General features: G+C 51.8%; 1 protein-coding gene across 3 annotated transcripts; it reads left to right on the forward strand.

The window, feature by feature from the left end:
• Positions 1-1,336: 1,336 nt before the first annotated feature.
• LOC102697388 (torsin-4A) lies at positions 1,337-12,095 on the forward strand. 3 transcript variants are annotated; one of them, XM_015366862.2, is made up of 4 exons: positions 1,337-1,526; positions 4,291-4,479; positions 4,869-5,032; positions 10,524-12,095. In XM_015366862.2, the coding sequence occupies exon 4, from the start codon at positions 10,524-10,526 to the stop codon at positions 11,739-11,741; it is 1,218 nt and encodes a 405-aa protein (XP_015222348.2). In that variant the 5' UTR covers positions 1,337-1,526; positions 4,291-4,479; positions 4,869-5,032; the 3' UTR covers positions 11,742-12,095. The 3 variants fall into 3 exon arrangements, with proteins under 3 accessions (XP_015222348.2, XP_015222347.2, XP_015222346.2); XM_015366861.2 differs by lacking the exon at positions 4,291-4,479; XM_015366860.2 differs by lacking the exons at positions 4,291-4,479; positions 4,869-5,032 and having other exon boundaries at positions 1,338-1,526.
• The last annotated feature ends 4,614 nt before the right edge of the window (positions 12,096-16,709 follow it).

Below are 16,709 nucleotides of genomic sequence, written 5' to 3' on the forward strand. Positions count from 1 at the left end.
CAGCTGGGGGGGGGGGTCGATCGCTGCACAACGCGCACGGCGCCCCCGCCAAGCCGGACTCGCGAACGAGACGCCGACCACACACGCACGCCGGCTCGCACGCCTGCGGTCACTCGCACAGCTGCGCCCATCTGGACAGGGGCGCACCAGCACTCGACGGCTTCAGAAACACGCCGGCCGGGGAAAGAACCAGCAGGCAGAACCCAAACAAACGCTCCACTTGGAAACACTTTTGTTAAAACAAAATTCGGCAGGAACTAAATTCCTATTAATCCCTAGACTGCTACACCAGGAAAGGCTGCACTGCCAAAAAACTTTTATAAATTTTCTTTTCAGCATGTGACTGAGCTCTTTGTTTCTCTGCAGATCTCCAGGACCCATCATAAAGATCTGCAAAGCTTTTATTCTTTGACAGAATTCATAACTTGAACTTGAACTTTATTGCCATATGTAACCGGTACTGGTACAATGGAATTCTTACTTACAGAAAGTCTCTTGACTGTAAAACAAGTGTCTCTCTCCGCCTTACAACCTCTGAACTGATAAGACCAGCACTGCCCAATGCACAAGATAAAATCTCACCCTGACATAGTTGGTACTCCCATAGTACTGCATTCCCCCCTATTCCCTATTGTTTCTTGCACTTGTATTTCTTGTATTTTCAGCTTCAGGGTAAACTTAATGCATCAGGTTTCCGTCACCTTCAGCTAGTTATACCATAATAGTCCCCATGCAGGCCCGGCGTCTGCGGATCTGCATTACAGCTCAGCTCTGTTAATTAGACCAGTTCCCCCGCCCAGAAAAAACTTCTACCAGCTATGTGAGCGCTGCTGCTGCTTGAAAGAAACTCCGAAAACCTCCAGAAATGCTGGTCCCAAGCTAAAGCACCTAGTCCACTCAGCCTGTCCCGTACGTCTGTGGGAGCTCGGAGGAAACGGATGGACCCAAGATGACCTCCCCCCGCCATGAGCGCTCAGAGAGAACATGCAAACTCCACCGAGACAGACACCTCAGACCCAGGGGCGGCAGCGCTCACCGGCAGGCCAATCGCGCGGCCCCCGGGAGAGCACCGATCTACAGCCTCGGAAAAAGACTAGCGTGCCCGATTTGCCGGTTGGTGCTTTCCCTATCCCTTCTCTCCCAGGTCCTCCGAGAGCCCTTCAGTTGAGACTCCGGACTCCCGTGCTGCCCAGGCCAGGTCGCCACTTCCAGGAGAGAGAAGCGCAGCAAGAGACTCAAAACAAGGAAGCCGAAGAATTTGCATGAGGGAGGAGAACCGAGGGGTGGGGGTGGAGCTGGAGGAGGAGCTGGTGCCGCAAGCCGATAGCAGAGGAGAGCGCGAGTAGGGGCCGCGCAGTTGTGATGAGACCGAGCGGCGCTGGCGACACCTGGCTCTTGGTGTGCGCCCGCCCCCTGCGCTACTGCCTCGGATTGTCTGCGGAGCCCATGGGCCAGCCGCTGGGAGAGTGAGAGCCGCACAGCGAGGACAGCAGAGGACTGACGGAGCTCCTGACCCACAGCCCAAGGTAAGTCAACCACCTTGTCCCCTTCCTCTCTATCTCCCTCTGCTCTTTCTTCCTCTCCCCTCTGCAAGAGCAGCATGCACCGAAGCCAGGAAGTGGAGAGCACCTCTTTCTCTGCACTTCTTCGGCGCACGCAGAGTGTCCGGCCGCCACAGACCCCCCCTCTCCCACGTCTCGGCACAAGCTTGTGCGACACTGTTGTGCAGAAGCGTGCTAGGCGCTGCTGGTGCGCTAGTGCCCTTGCGCTCGGATGTCGAACCGGGACCCGTTAAAAAGGAGAGACGCAGGTGGAGCACCGTGCGCAAGCCCCCCCCGAGCTGCAGAGAATTTCTGGCAGCGGGAGAGGAAAGGGTGATTCTGACGAGGCACGTGAACCGATTTGACACCTAGGAACATCGGGGATGAAAGGAATTGTGCAGCATCGCTGACCCCTCTCCTTTCCATCCAGAACTTTTTCCGAGTGGGAATCCAGAAGCACGCTATAGCGCAGACATCTGAACACATGGCTTACAGATTGTCAGCCATCATCACTCACAGCCTTGCGTCACTTGTCTGCCCTGCGCATTTAATCCAAAGCGAAGAGGCTCTGTATTAGTACTTACTGAACCTTAGGAGTCTGCACAAGAAGTTCCCCCTTCCACCTTTTTATAAACAGAACTTCAGCTGGGGCTTTCAGTCATAAAAAACCCTCAGGAGTTCATCCTGCAGTTTAGTGTGTGTGTGTGTCAGCAGCAGGAAGGAAATTCTTCCCGTGCCTAAACATACGCGTGCTTATACTCCTCCAGCTCTTTTTCCTGGGCTAAAATCGCATATCGTCCTGCAAACGCAAGAGTAAATATTTCACATTGTTTTTTTAAAAAAAAGGAAGCCAGCAGCAAACTCTGCAGGAAAGCAAAGAGGTGTTTCCAGCAGAACTGTAGAGCGCAATTTTTTTTCCTAATCTCCCCCCCCCGACTCTCTCTCCTAACTCAGATGCAATCTTTGACTATTTCTGCAGACTTTCAGCTCTGCCCTACCTACAGCTTCCACTGTTACAATGTCGGCTCTGTTGAAATCTGCACCTGAACTACTTTAAAAAAAAAAATTCAAGAAAATCAAGGAGCACGAGGAATGTGCTTGAGGCCTTCCCTACCGTCTCCCCCTGGGGCTGACTTTAGCTGGTTTGGTGGTTACTTCACACACTTCTGTTTTAGGCAACAGGGAGCTGGTGTCACATTGCAGCTTGCGCCAGACTTCAAAAGAGCACAGCTGGGACAGGGGCTGTGAAGTGCACTACATCTGCGAGTCTTCAAGCGCACGATTGTGTAGCGCGTTCCTACAGAATCGGGGGCCCCTTCCACCGCGGTTTTATCATCTGGCCCGAGACATACGACACAGCACCTCGAAACAGCCGCGATTGCACGGCGCTTCCTAAACTCTAAACCCCCAAGCTCTGGAACTCTTTGCCCAAGGATATTAGAGAGTCACCTTCTCTAAACTCCTTCAAATCCAGACTCAAAACCTTCTTCTTCAGAAAAGCCTGTGCTTAACTGGTTCCATTCTTCACCCCTCTGCTCTTCTTAATACCACCTTCCATGGTCTCCTCTATTGTTATTGTTGCAATTATAATTGTGTCCTGTCTTGTGAAATCTTATTTATTGTTGTAGTCTTCTTATTTATTGTTATTGTCATCCTGTAAAGCACTTTGAGAAGCCACTTTTAAAGGCGCTATATAAAATAAAGTTTATTATTAAACCGAAGCTGCGATGGCGGGCACACCCCACCCTGCGGGCACCTGCCCCCTACGACACAAACCCGAGCCCTGACCCACTCCATCGGTCGGTCGATTCTTTTGCGCCCGGTGCCAGTCCTTCAACGCGTCGGGCTTTACGCTGCCAAGAGAACAAATACCAGCTACTAGCAACCCAATAATAATAATAATAATAATAAACTTTATTTTAGATAGCGCCTTTAAAGGTGGCTTCTCAAAGCGCTTTACAGGATGAAAATAACAATAAATAAGAAGACTACAACAATAATTATGAAGATTTCACAAGATAGGACACAATTATAATTACAACAATAACAATAGAGGAGACCGTGGAAGGTGGTACTAAGAAGAGCAGAGGGGTGAAGAATGGAACCAGTTAAGTAAAGGCTTTTCTGAAGAAGAGGGTTTTGAGTCTAAATTTGAAGGAGTTTAGAGAAGGTGACTCTCTAATATCCTATCCAATGAGCAACTAAATGAGGCCAAGCACACCCCTCTCACGTGTTCTTCTGCAATTTTAATCCCCTTTAACTCGGCCTCTGCTTTTGGAATCCGAGGTTTAAGCACAACCAGATTCTACCAAGTCACAGGTGACCCTCCCCCTGAGAGATCCCAGGTGCTCACACGGACCCTGTGTCTCGGGTAACGACAGCCCGGTCGTACCACTCAGACTGCGGCGCATATCTACTGCAGTACGTGCTCCGATCACAAGGAGCGAAACGGCAGCGTGCGGGGGTTTATTTATGGCTGGAGTGACCTCCATTTGCTTTCAGCAGTGGCCCCAAGAAAGCAGTTCCGCCCCCCCTCATTTAGTCCTAGGGCCCAAAATGCTTTGCAGAAGAGCAAAAGCCACCATCAGCAATTCTGCCTGTGGTTAGGTTAGCTCTTTGCAGTTTGCAGGCTGGCACAGACCCAGATAGCACTGTGCTTTGCTCATTGCCTATGGTCCTGTCAGCACACACATTGCATTGTGGTGTCACCTGACCCAGGAGGGCAAAACAATGCTTTTTTTTTTTTAAGCTTGACGTGACTGGGCATGCACTGCAAGCTCTCAGCATTCTGGGACCTCAACACTGCTGGTCTTGCTCATGCCTGGGGCATAAACAGGCTAAGGACTCCCTGGCCCCTTGTGTCTTTTCCTGTACCTGCTGTGGAACTGTGGAACCACAGAAGCCACCAGTGCTGCCCAAACCAGCCTCTACTCCGCAGGTGGGTATTTAAGTCCAGGAGTGCGCTCTGAAAGGAGCACTCTTCCACCACTATCACATTCGATAATATGGCCTTAAAAACATACTCAGGATGAACCCAGAAACAATCCTTCCCAGGAGGGAAAACCTTAAAGAGCCTGGTTTGTGGGACACCTGGTCCCCTATTTTCAACAGCACTCCTTGAGAGTCCTCACATTGCCCTCTCCCCCCTGCTAACGGGGCAGACAGCACATGAGGGTGAGCCCCCCTTCCCCTGGCACCTCCCCAGGAAGGAAGCAGTGGCCACAGAGCTTCTCTCTGGGTCAGAACGCAACCCTGGACGAAACTTTTCTTCCTCCGTCCCCTTGAAGCGCAAAAAAAAAAAAAAACACGCTTCCTCTTTCGTCCCAGGTTCCAGCGAGGGGAGGGGGGGCGTTGCCTTACCAGCCTCCTCGCCCAGCGCCAGGGCTGTAACAGCCTTCACGCTCCCCGCAGGAAGAGCCACCCTGAAGCTGCTCCGTGCCCCTCAGGACAGCTGATCTTGACACCCCACAGGGGGCGGCGCACTGCCTGCGGTAATCGCACACCGTTAACCCCGCCGCGCCACGATTACACCTTGCAGACACAGCCTCACGGGACAGGAAGCACGTTTCCCCACCGGGCTCGCGGTCTCCGTTCAGCAGAACGGCTCGGACACAAGACGAACACGTGGCCGGGGTCCTCCTGGGCCACACTCCCCCCTAAACTCTACACCCGGGGTGACCTGCGCTGGCACCCCAATGCCACAACCCAGCAGGTCCCCCTCCTCCAATGTGAAGCGCTTTCAGAAAACAACAAAGTCCTTGTGTGTTTTTATAACCGATTCAGGGCTGGTGGTGGTTTAAAAGAAAAAGAAAAACGCGTTACAGACCGGACCTCAGGGCACAAATATTTTAAAAAGCACCTTAAACGCCTAGACACCCACGTGTTACTCTCTAGAGCCTGTGACATTTTCACATTTTCGCCTCTTGCGCACGGCTGATGGAATGTAAATGTAGGCGCAACGGTCTTGCGACACCTTCGACACTCAAGGTGCTATGTTGTTGCTCAAGCGGTGGCTTAAGCACGCTCACGCAACATCACAACAACGAATGAGTTTTCATTCATTCATTCATTCATTCAACCGACACAGAGCTAGATGCGGCACCGACAGCGGTCGGCCCGAATCCATACTGATTTTTTTCCCTCCCTCCCCGCCTTTGCCGGAACGGGAAATGACGTAAAACAGCTTCCGGAACAAGTGGCCACGGCACTACGGAGTAAAACAAAGTAACCAAAACATGCAACACAAATAATTTCTCTAACTTACTACCTCCTAGAATGGCACTGTCCCATGTTGATGCTTGTGGATTTCAATTTGCGGTGGTATTAAGCAGGACAACTCTGATACGCATTTTACAATACATGCAAGTCAATCAATTTAGCAGCGTTACTGGCGCTCACCTTCCGGTGAAAAACTTCCTTCTTCTCCGTTTGCCCCCGGCGAACTCTTCAATAACGGCCACCGCAGGGCGGAAAAAGCCGTCGCTGATAATCACGGCCCACGCTTACAATATCGCTGGAGCAATAATTTCCCCTCCTTCGCTGTTGAGCAGAGGTGCCCTCTTTTTGAGAGTGCGTGGACAGTAGGAGACAGGTGTCCACGGGCAGTGCTAGCTGAACTCTCTGCAGGGCTCTTTGTAAATCTTCTGCGGCCTCACACTAACATTTCAAGATTAAACTACATGTGAAATCCAGTCTCAGGTGACTGGGCGGCACCACGTGTTTCGATCAGGAACTCTTGGTGTAATTGGAGCTGACTGCCCAGTTAATCAGTTCAATTAGTGACAATTGCCACCCGAAGAAGGCTCCACAGCCGAAACGTTGTGTCGCTTTTCTTTTCAGCGAGCAATAGACCTTCACCCGTTCCTTTACAGCCTGAGCATGTGCCGAGGCAGCTCCCTACTCAAGCAGTTCCATTCGTTTCACCCTGACGCCTCCTTCCGTTATAATTTCGTTCCAGCGCCCCTGGAACCCACCTTTAAAGACAGAACAAAGTGAGCAGCTGTGGTCAAGATTGTGCACGGCCCCGGCTCTTGAGAGCCGCAATATCCGGTGCAGCGGGACTCGCTCCGCCAGCGATGGACGAGGCAAAGGTGTGTCACCTAGTGACACGGAAAATCAAATCTAACTCGACGTTCCAAAAACAAACAAAAAAAAAAACAGGAGGGAGGTGTGTAAAAAGTATTTTCAGTTAAAATTCTCATTTCGGTTTAAAAATATGCCAGCATATCTGGCAGAACCTCTGCTTAAACTCTCGGGGTCCTCGGCGACGCGGGCCCAGTTTGTGCCCGTGTCTTTTAATCGATTTTACGAGCACGCGTGCTCCACCTAAAATAATCTCACATAATCGCTGCCCCCACACACCCACCACACGCACACGTTTAAAACATCTTCCCCTGAGGTCAGGTGCGTTGGCAGCAGTTTCATCGCTGGGAGGAAAAAAAGAAAACGAAACGAAAAACAAACCACTAATTTCGCTCGTTTGCCTGAACCGGCGACACAGAGTCGCGCTGCCCCGAGCCCCGCTCCGCCGTGCCAGCCGAACATCAGACTCGGCCACCCTGCACACACGTCGCGTCGCCCAGGTCGCCAGCAGCTTCTCTCCCACCCAGGGGAGAGCTCGCACGCTGTCGCCACAGACGGGCATGGAGACACCTGAACGGACGGGGGAGATGTCACCCCCCCAAAAAAAGAAATTAGCCCACACCGCGTTTTATTTGTGTGGGGAGGGGATGGTTCAGGCGTGTTCCTCGTGACAGAGCTAAAACCTCAGACACTTAGAAGCTGCGGTTCATAACTTGGGGTACACCCCCCCCCCCGGGGGTGTGAGATGCTCTTTCTGGGGGTGCGAGACTTTTTTTTTAAAAGGTTAAACCACGCAAAATTAAGCGCAGGCTCCTTCCATAAGTGCAACTATTTTGTTTCACCCAGCCTGGGTATTTCGAGGTCATCTTTAAAAAGAGGTCGTTGTTACACGTCTTCCTCTACGGTTGTGCTGTATCTTAAGGTTTACAGAAATTGACTTTCTTCTGCGGCTTTGGGGCAGGGGTGCGAGGGGGTTGTTTTGAGAAACAGGGCGGGGAGGGACCCGCGCGTTTTCCCGACTCGACGGAACCTGGGCGATTCACTCAGGCGCCGTGTTACCCGATCTCGCGTGTTGAAATAATGCCCCTATTTTTCTTACATTTGACTTGAAATGGAGAAGTTGTTTATCTCGTGGGTGTATCTATGTAAATTAGCGGCCCCGCGCGTTTCTTAGAACTCAGTTACTCAGCACTTTCTAGGTTTACTGTAAAAGTCCTCTGGTGATCCATCGACCACAAAAAAAAAATGTCCTAGTTCTAGTAGTGTTTGAGTAAGCCCGATTCAGCCCCGTGGTTTTCCAGGACTGTTCAGCTCGTTGGTCAGTATTTCCACGGAGGTCCACAAGGAGAGGACGACAGTCCTTCCAGGGCTCGTCTGCTGCTTTGCCCCCACAGACCTGATTTGCCCTGCATCCTCTCCTGTGACTTTCTGCCCCTGGTGGCCTGAAGGGTGAGAAAGCGCTCAGAGCTGCAAACTCCTGACCTCTTAACCCCTGACCCCTGACCTCTGCCTAAACCGGTGACCCAGCTCGGTCATAAGAGGCAGTTCAGTGGAAAACCGAATTACATACCAACTGTTTTAATTCCCATCACAATCTTCTATTCACAGAGTCGTAAAACGCCTTTTGTACAGCAGGGTAGAGTTATTCTCACCCGTTAACGTTAATCTGTAGCAGAAAGCGTAAAAGTTATCGACACTGTTTGCAGTCACCATGGGTTACCAGTTCTCGCCAACAAAACAATGATTTGCGTGCACACACCCTATATCCAAATGGCCACATCTCCTTATTGATGTTAGACATTATTAGACAAAAGTGGTCCATTTAAATAAACCTCATGCACGACACAAAATGCCCCTTTCCTTTTTTTTTTGTTTATTTGCACGCAGCCAGTCCTCTCACCCTGTATCTGTATTCTGTATTTACACACATAACCATCCATTTGTGTTTCAATGACTGGGCCTGCCTGGGTGCACTGAATGTGGCTCGTCACTGTTGAAAACAGGAATCTGGCGAACGTCACGAGCTGACACCTTCGTGCTTGAGTATTTGAAATCTGGAAAGCTCTGCGAGACCGAGCCAGAACTGAGCCTGCACGGAAATTCCAGGAACTACAGGAAATTCTGTGAGGATCCTGTTTATGGGGTGATGGAGGGGACTGGGCAGTGGGAGGGGAGCCAAGAACCAGCTGCAGCAGCACTGCATTGGATGTCCTGCAACAGAGCCAGAGACATCCAAGCTGTCAAAACACAATGGAGGCACATATGCATTTTAAGCAAATGCAGAGCAAACAAGCTTCAGGCGGATGCAATCTGCTATGCAAAAGAGCCCGCGACTCAGTACGGTACAGTTGCCGGAAATTTCGGACGAGGACAGTTTTTTTCTCTGCAGGGAAAACTCAAGATTAGTCTCCCTTGCTTATTTCCATAGACCTGCTCTAGCCGGGAATTTGCATGCGGATACAATGCCCGTGCCCATCATCAGCTCGGTTGCCTGGTGTGGGCTCATATAGATGTGTTATTGTTAAAGCACGCAGCCACTTGGGTTAACAAAAACATCCACCTCGCCTTAGGGCTGTTTGCTGAATGAGTTACCTCTGCCTGCCAAAACCAGTGCTTAATAAGGCTTAATTATTTATTCTGTACATCGTGGTTAAGGAAATGAATAGTTAAGCGTTGTTTCCACCCTGCAGAAGAAACGGACTGGGAGATGTCACGCAACATCAGCTGTAATTTCCAACCCACTGGCTGATAAAGCCAGCAAATCTGTTTTTCGATGGGTGCCGGGGTGGCGGGGTTTTACACTTTGGAGTGTCCATTCCTCCCGTGCGCTGGGCAACGATGTCTGAGAACCTTTCTGACAACAGAAATAGAGCGGATTTCAGATCACAGCACCCCTTTTTTAGAAACAAAGTCTTCTGCGCGAGAACAGGCTTAGCAGGGAGCAAAGAGCACGGTGCATAAATCCCCAACTGTATGAACAGCAAGTCAGACAGGCATGTGCTCATAGCCAGCAGCCATATCACTCTGCCACTCCCAGCTGGCAGCCCCACTGGAGCTCAGCAGGTGTGAGCCTGGCCAGTACCTGGATGGGTGACCTCCTGGGAAAAACTAAGGTTGCTGCTGGAAGAGGTGTTAGTGGGGCCAGCAGGGGGCGCTCACCCTGCGGTCCATGTGGGTCCTAATGCCCCAGTATGGTGACCGGGACACTATACTGTAAACAGGCGCCATCCTTCGGATGAGATGTGAAACTGAGGTCCTGGTTCTCTGTGGTCATTAAAAATCCCAGGGCGTTTCTCAAAAAGAGTTGGGGTGTAACCAAGGTGTCCTGCCCAAATTTCCCCCCTGGCCTTTACCCATCATGACCTCCTAATAACCCCCATCTCTGAACTGGCTCCATCACTCTGTTCTGCTCCCCACTGGCGCATCATCCAGGTGGAGCTGCACACTGGTGGCGGCAGTGGGATTCCCCATTACCTGTAAAGAGCTCTGAAAAGTGCTCTATAAGTGTAAGCAATTATTATTAATTATGTGAAAATGAGCATGCAGGCTCCTCACCTGGTAAAATTTGGTAAAATGGTCAAATTTGCCCGGACTTGTTTGAATCACACAGGCCTGGATGGAGAGTTTCAAATATCCCTGACTTAATGCCGCCCCCATCTCCCAAGACGAATGCTCGGGTCGGGGGGGGGGGTGTAGTTTTCCCACTTATTAAAAGCCCACTGGTGTTCACTGGACATATCCGCGATAATTAACACGCAGGGAAAGAGACGTGATCCTAGATTTCCGAGAGCGGATTTCTGATAGCTGTCGGGATCAGTCAGGCCCCAGGGATCGAGGCTTCACGTGGGAACCTGTGCTAACCCCCTGTCTGTCCGCTCTTCCCTGTTTTCATCTGCCCAGATGTCTGAGGTGGACACATCGGAGAGCCCGATGGAGGAGGAGAGCCAGACGGAGGCCCCAGCCCACAGCCTCTCCAACTTCTCCTCCAAGCTGCGGGCCATGATCCGGATCCGCCGCAAGTACCAGGTGATGAAGAAGCGCCGCGCGGAGATGAACGGGGAGCCGGCCCGCTCCGTCAACCCCATCCAGCGGGCCATGGCGCCTGAGGTCTTCACCTTCGACCGCGCCTCCCTCAGCCCCAGCCTCCTCCGCAAGAGGAAGAAGAAGAGGAAGTCCCGCGTCCTGTTCCCGAACGACAGCAGGAAGTACCTCCCCGCCAAGGAACGCAGCCGGGCCAAGAACTGCCTCTTCATGCTGAGCATCATCGTCTTCATCCAGGTGTACAACGCGATAGAGAACCTGGATGACCACGTGCAGAAGTACGACTTGGAAGGACTCGAGAAGACGATGAAGCGTGAGGTGTTCGGCCAGAGGGAAGCCATGGAGAGCATCCAGGAGCTCCTGACGGATTATCTCTCCACCTACGCCCACAATAAGCCTCTGGTCCTCTCCATCAATGGCCCCAGTGGCGTTGGCAAGAGCCATCTGGGCCGCATATTGGCGCGGCACTTCCGCTCAGTGGTTAGCGAGGAGCTTGTCCTGCAGTACTTTGTGTTGCACCACTGCCCCCTAGAGGACCAGGCCCCGCAGTGCGCCCAGGAGCTCTCCACCCGCATCGCCGAGATGGTGAACCACGGGGAGGCGGAGGAGAAGATCCCCGTCTTCATCTTCGACGAGGTGGAGTTCATGCACGGCGAGCTGCTGGACTCCTTGCACGGCCTCTTCCAGGCCAACCAGACCAACGAGTTCCTGAACGCCATCTACGTGCTCATCAGCAACATCGGCCAGGGGGAGATCACCAAGTTCGTCCTGCAGAACTCCTCCAGCAACGACTCCTTTGGCAAACACAAGCTCGGCCAGGAGCTGGGGAAGCAGCTGAGGGGCAACCTGGTCCACTACCACTCCGTGTGGGCCGAGGCCGACATCGTTCCCTTCTCGCTCTTGGAGAAGAGCCACGTCATGGCTTGCTTCCTGGACGAGATGACCCGGGAAGGTTTCTACCCCGACAGCTCGCACATCGAACGCTTGGCCGCGGAGATCTCCTACTACACAGCAGGCGACCGCGAGTACTCCATGAACGGCTGCAAGCAGGTGGTGGCCAAGGTCAACCTCTTGTAGTGCATTCCTGGGGAGGGGAGGGCAAAGCACGTGGACCCTTTGACCTTTGACACAGGAAGGGGAAAGAGGGCGCCGCCGGCAACGGTGGGCAGGGCGGGCAAACTGCAGGCAAGCGGACCCACTGGAGCCTCGGGGAAGAGACTGCACCAGGGGAGATGTGTTGGCAAGACTTAAAGCACGGTCTTTGTCTCCCGTGCGGGGGGGGAAGGCAGGACAATGAGTCAAGCTGCCAAGAGACTTAGCAGCCATTCTGTAAAGTGCAGAACAATGTTTTGTTTTTTTTAATCACTGGATCGGAATTCTTTGAGCTTTAATTTATTTAGCTTTGGCCAATAAACCTCTTCTTGAAAAAGCCATCCAGGTGCTGAGGTCTTTAAATACGGTATGAGACTCTGACGCCATGACGTGACTCTGACATGCATGTGACCACTGTGTTGGCTCTGCTAGGCCGTGACTGTAGAAGGAGCGTTGAATATGCTGGCCCACACGAAGGCTCTGAAGCCCCACTCTGAGCTCTGCAGTGGCTCAGCGCACAGCAGCGTCACGCACCCCGGCGCGCGTCTGAGACAATGCGATCTTGTGTCGAGGGCTGGGCTGCACTGTGGGTAAGAGGCAGCAGAAGTGTAAGTGAGCTGGACGTGAGCTGGGGCGGCCAACGTGTCACAGCTGGGAGCCGTACGGAGAGAAAAGTGCAAGAACCGAAAGGGCCGAAAATTGTGAGCCGTTGCACAAGCCGAGCGCTAAAACCTGTGCACAAAAATTGCAATAAAACTCACCTGGCCTGGGTGGGTGGGTGTTACGACCCCAAGTATCTAGGGGTAAAGGGGTGTTACATTTAGGATAATTCTTTTGGAAGCAGGGGGATTCTGGTGAGGGACTAGGAAGCGTGATAAAGGTAAGGAACTAGAGTGGTGCCAAAGGAAAGAAAATAAACAAAATGGAGCTGGCTAAGACAGTGAGGGAAAGCTAATCTGACTACAAAAGAAAACCCAAAACACACGGTCTTCGGCGTCTTCAACACCCTAGCTAACCTGCACTGACTACCCAAAACCATACAAGACAAATGGCACTCACCTGTACTAACCTAGTGTACTAATACAAAATCAACTAAGTGTGTAAAGTGTACCCAACAACCTAAACTAACCTTATATACAAAAGTTCACACAAAAACAAGTGAACCAGGAATGCAAATAAGGGAAAACAAGAGTTATCAACAGGAGCAGGGTACAAAAGAACACAAAAGTTGAACATGTAACACTGGGGCAAGGTAATGACAAAACAAGGATGAACACGCAAACAAAAGTACAAAAAAAAACAAACCAACAAATGAAGCCAAAGCAATAACCAGGAGCAAAGTCAAACAAAAGGCCTCTCTTTGCTGAAAACCTCCATGTTATATAGTGAATAAAATGTGTTCTGATTGGCTGAGGGCTGATTGATGATGACATCATATTGAAACAGTGGTGTGATGGTTGGCCAATGGGGAAGGGAGAACAATCAAGGGTCAGCAGTGTGGAACATAGAAAAAACCCACACAGAACACACACTGGGTCTCAGGGTGAAGGTGGAGAGGGTGTGTGGAAACCAGCTTCCTCCCCATGTGTTCTGCTCTGTAAGAGGAGTAAGAGTAAGGAAGGGTTAGAGTAGGAGTAAGATGAGTAAGAGGAGTGTGGTGAAACACGGTGCATTACTTGTGCAAGTCGGCACTGCCTCGCGGCTCCTGGGCCTGGTGTCTGATGTCTGTCTCTGAGTTTGCACAACTGCAGGTTAGCGTGCGTGCCTCACTCATCTCAGGCCAGGTGGCCGGCGCCTGTCTGTGGGGAGTTTGCATGCTCTCCTTCCATGCTGGCTTCTCCTAGGTTCCCCCTTGTGTGCCCTCCTAAAGCCACGCCGACCAAGTTCGACCGGCTGTTTCCGAGTCGTCCACCCACCTCTGGACTGGGTGGAACGTGCCATTACCAGGTTTTCTATAAATGGGAATATTTAAACCAGGGGATGCAGGAGTTTTGCTGTTAATGCCGACAACTGCGGACACCTTCTTTAATCTATCTGCAACTTTTAGCGCTCTCCCGCTGACTCAGATCGGATTGAAACATTCGGGATGGGGAAACGAGGATGACCGTACCTCAGACAACCTCTCCCCCTCAGCTGCCTGTGGTCTCCCTGCCTCCTGAAAGTGCTCCATTCACAACACACAAGGCGAGCCTGCTAGTTATCGGAGCATCGCACATGTTTCTAATACTATAATCATTTAAGACACTCCCAATTCGTAAAGCCCATAATAACTGGAAAATCATCATTCAAAACACAGACAAGATGCTCTCCTTTACAATCGATCACAGTCCACATGCCAGTGGGCACAGGAATTAGCCAGGAATTCTGGGTGCACAGGTACCCCAAAAGTAGAAATCACACAGATTCAGCTCAGACAGCAGAGTCTGAAGAACTACAGCGCCACGTCAGGTGCATAAAAGTGGTGATGTCTCTCGGATATCACTCTTCCTGCGAACACGACTTCTCACTAGCATCCCTGCTCGTAACGTTTCACAACAGACTCTCTGAGCTCTTTCTGTACACCCCTTGAAGACGGCCATCTTGATCGGCTTCTGAAAACAAAACCCCCTTCCCATCGTTATTTTAGCTGCGCAAAAGATCTGCGCTCCAAACTTCATACATCACAAACGTTCTGAATGCTCACAAGTGTCAGGAGGCCATCCCATAGATTTATACAATGCAATACATGCGGGCAGTAAATGTGTATATACTGCACGTCAACACACCGTATACACATCAGCGCGGATTGACTGTAATAAACATTTGTGATCACAGCTCCCTCTTGTGTAAACACGAAGACAATGTAGGGAATGTATGCAGGGAAATAGCTTGAGAGTCAAGTCTGAATTCTGTTCATGTTTTGCTTCTAATTTTGTTTTTATAACTTTAGATCACCCCACATTGCCATGTCAGGGCAAAGAGAAGATAACATGGAACTGAATTACAGCTTGGTGGCAGATAGGGCTTTATTCTGGGGTCCCGGCGTACAATCGGCATGGAGTTTGCACGTTCCCCCCCCCATTTGTGAGGGTTTCCTCCAGATTCTCCCACCGTCCAAAGACATCCTGTTAGGTTAACTGGCTTCAGAGAAAACCTGCTCTGGGGTGTGTGTGTGTCGGCCTGCAGTGACGTCGTCGCCTGGGCTGGGGGAGTTCTCCTTGAGCTCGCTCAGCTGGTTCCCTGTTGCGTTACGCCGGAGACCCGGGGCTCGCGCACCCAGGTGCGGCGGGGTGGAGCGACGGTCACGCGACAGGCTGGTGTCCTGTCCAGGGCGTAGCCTGCCTTGCACCCACGGCTTGCTGGGACAGGCTCCCCTACGCCCCTGAATGGGTTAAAGCAGATAGACGAATTACTTTCATTCACAGCCTCTGGAACCTACGCAGGTCCCCAAACAGGGGCTTTCGCACGGGATCGTTTCTGACCTTTCAGGCATCAAAGGAGCACTCAGCATCTCCTTCCGCGACAGCGGTGACGCACTCCAAGGGCGATGCGTTTCTACGCACAGGGACTAAAGAAACAAAGCCGCGCCGTTGTTTGTGAAAAGCCTTGCGCAACGCCGCAGGAAGGGCGCTATATGCGTCGGGCGCACGTGTACCGGAGGAGGAACGCACGAGGGCTGGAAAAAGACCCACTCAGCCGCGGTTTTGAGCAGCTCTGGGAGGGAGCACAGGGAGGGCTGTGTTTGGCAAACACTGATTATCTAAGGCAGAGTGTGTGGTCAGTGTGGTGCCTGTTGCCGTGCTGTGACTCAGCGCGTTTTCCTTCAGAGACACGCAGCCGTCTGTTTAAGAACCGCCGGCTTATCTTAGCGCAGGCCTCCACACCCCCTGTTGCCCACAGGGCAGCTCTTGCAATTATCGAAGGTGGATATTTTTAGGCCCAGGTTCAGAGGCATGTCTCCTCCCACATTCCAGGGGAAAACAAAAGGACCAAAACTTGAAAGGGCCTCGTCTCAGGTCCCTGGAGTCACATGGCTCTGCCGCTGACTCAGATGGGGTTGAAAAGGCCCAGATCTGGGCAGATCAGACACTTCCAGTTCCGTTCTTTAATCCTTTGTCTCCGGCCCAGTTCAATGCACAAGGGGTGTGGCGGGGTAGGGTAGCAGTATCTCCCAGGACCCACCTGTTTTAATGTTTAACATTAAGCACTTTTCTGGACACCCCCCTCAGGGCTCTTTACAGGTCGTGGGGATCCCCTCCACCACCACCAGTGTGCAGCCCCACCTGGATGATGCGCCAGTCCGCTCCCCACACACCAGCTCTCAGTGGGGAGGAGAGCAGAGTGATGGAGCCAGTTCAGAGAGGGGGAGTATTAGGCGGCCATGACTGGTAAAGGCCAGGGGGAAAATCTGGCCAGGACTTGAACTTGAACTTGAACTTTATTGCCATATGTAACCGGTACTGGTAAAATGGAATTCTTACTTACAGAAAGTCTCTCGATTGTAAAACAAGTGTAAAAAACAAAACTAAGTGCAAACAGTGCATCAAGACAATGTACAAACAAACTTCGGGGTAACACCCCTACTCTTCTCGAGAAACACCCTGGGATTTTTAATGACCACAGAGAGCCAGGACCTCGGTTTTACGTCTCATCCAAAGGACGGCGCCTGTTTACAGTATAGCGTCCCCGTCACTACACTGGGGCATTAGGACCCACACAGACCGCAGGGTGAGCGCCCCCTACTGGCCCCACTAACGCCTTTTCCAGCAGCAGCCTCAGTTTTTCCCAGGAGGTCTCCCACCCAGGTACTGACCAGGCTCCCACCTGCTGAGCTCCAGTGGGGCTGCCAGCGGTGAGCTGCAGGGTGATCTGGCTGCTCCCTAATGTGGGTGGGAAGGGGTAAGCATGAGTTTAGGAGGCCCGGTTTGGGGGTGTTTCTGTAAATATTGAGCCGGCAGCCCAGATGCTGTGTGT

This window comes from Lepisosteus oculatus, chromosome 24 (assembly GCF_040954835.1).
Source record: "Lepisosteus oculatus isolate fLepOcu1 chromosome 24, fLepOcu1.hap2, whole genome shotgun sequence".
Classification (NCBI taxonomy): domain Eukaryota; kingdom Metazoa; phylum Chordata; class Actinopteri; order Semionotiformes; family Lepisosteidae; genus Lepisosteus; species Lepisosteus oculatus.

Bases quoted from the DNA above. Each gene is read 5' to 3' on its own strand.
- LOC102697388 (XM_015366862.2), top strand. From the start codon at position 10,524: ATGTCTGAGGTGGACACATCGGAGAGCCCGATGGAGGAGGAGAGCCAG.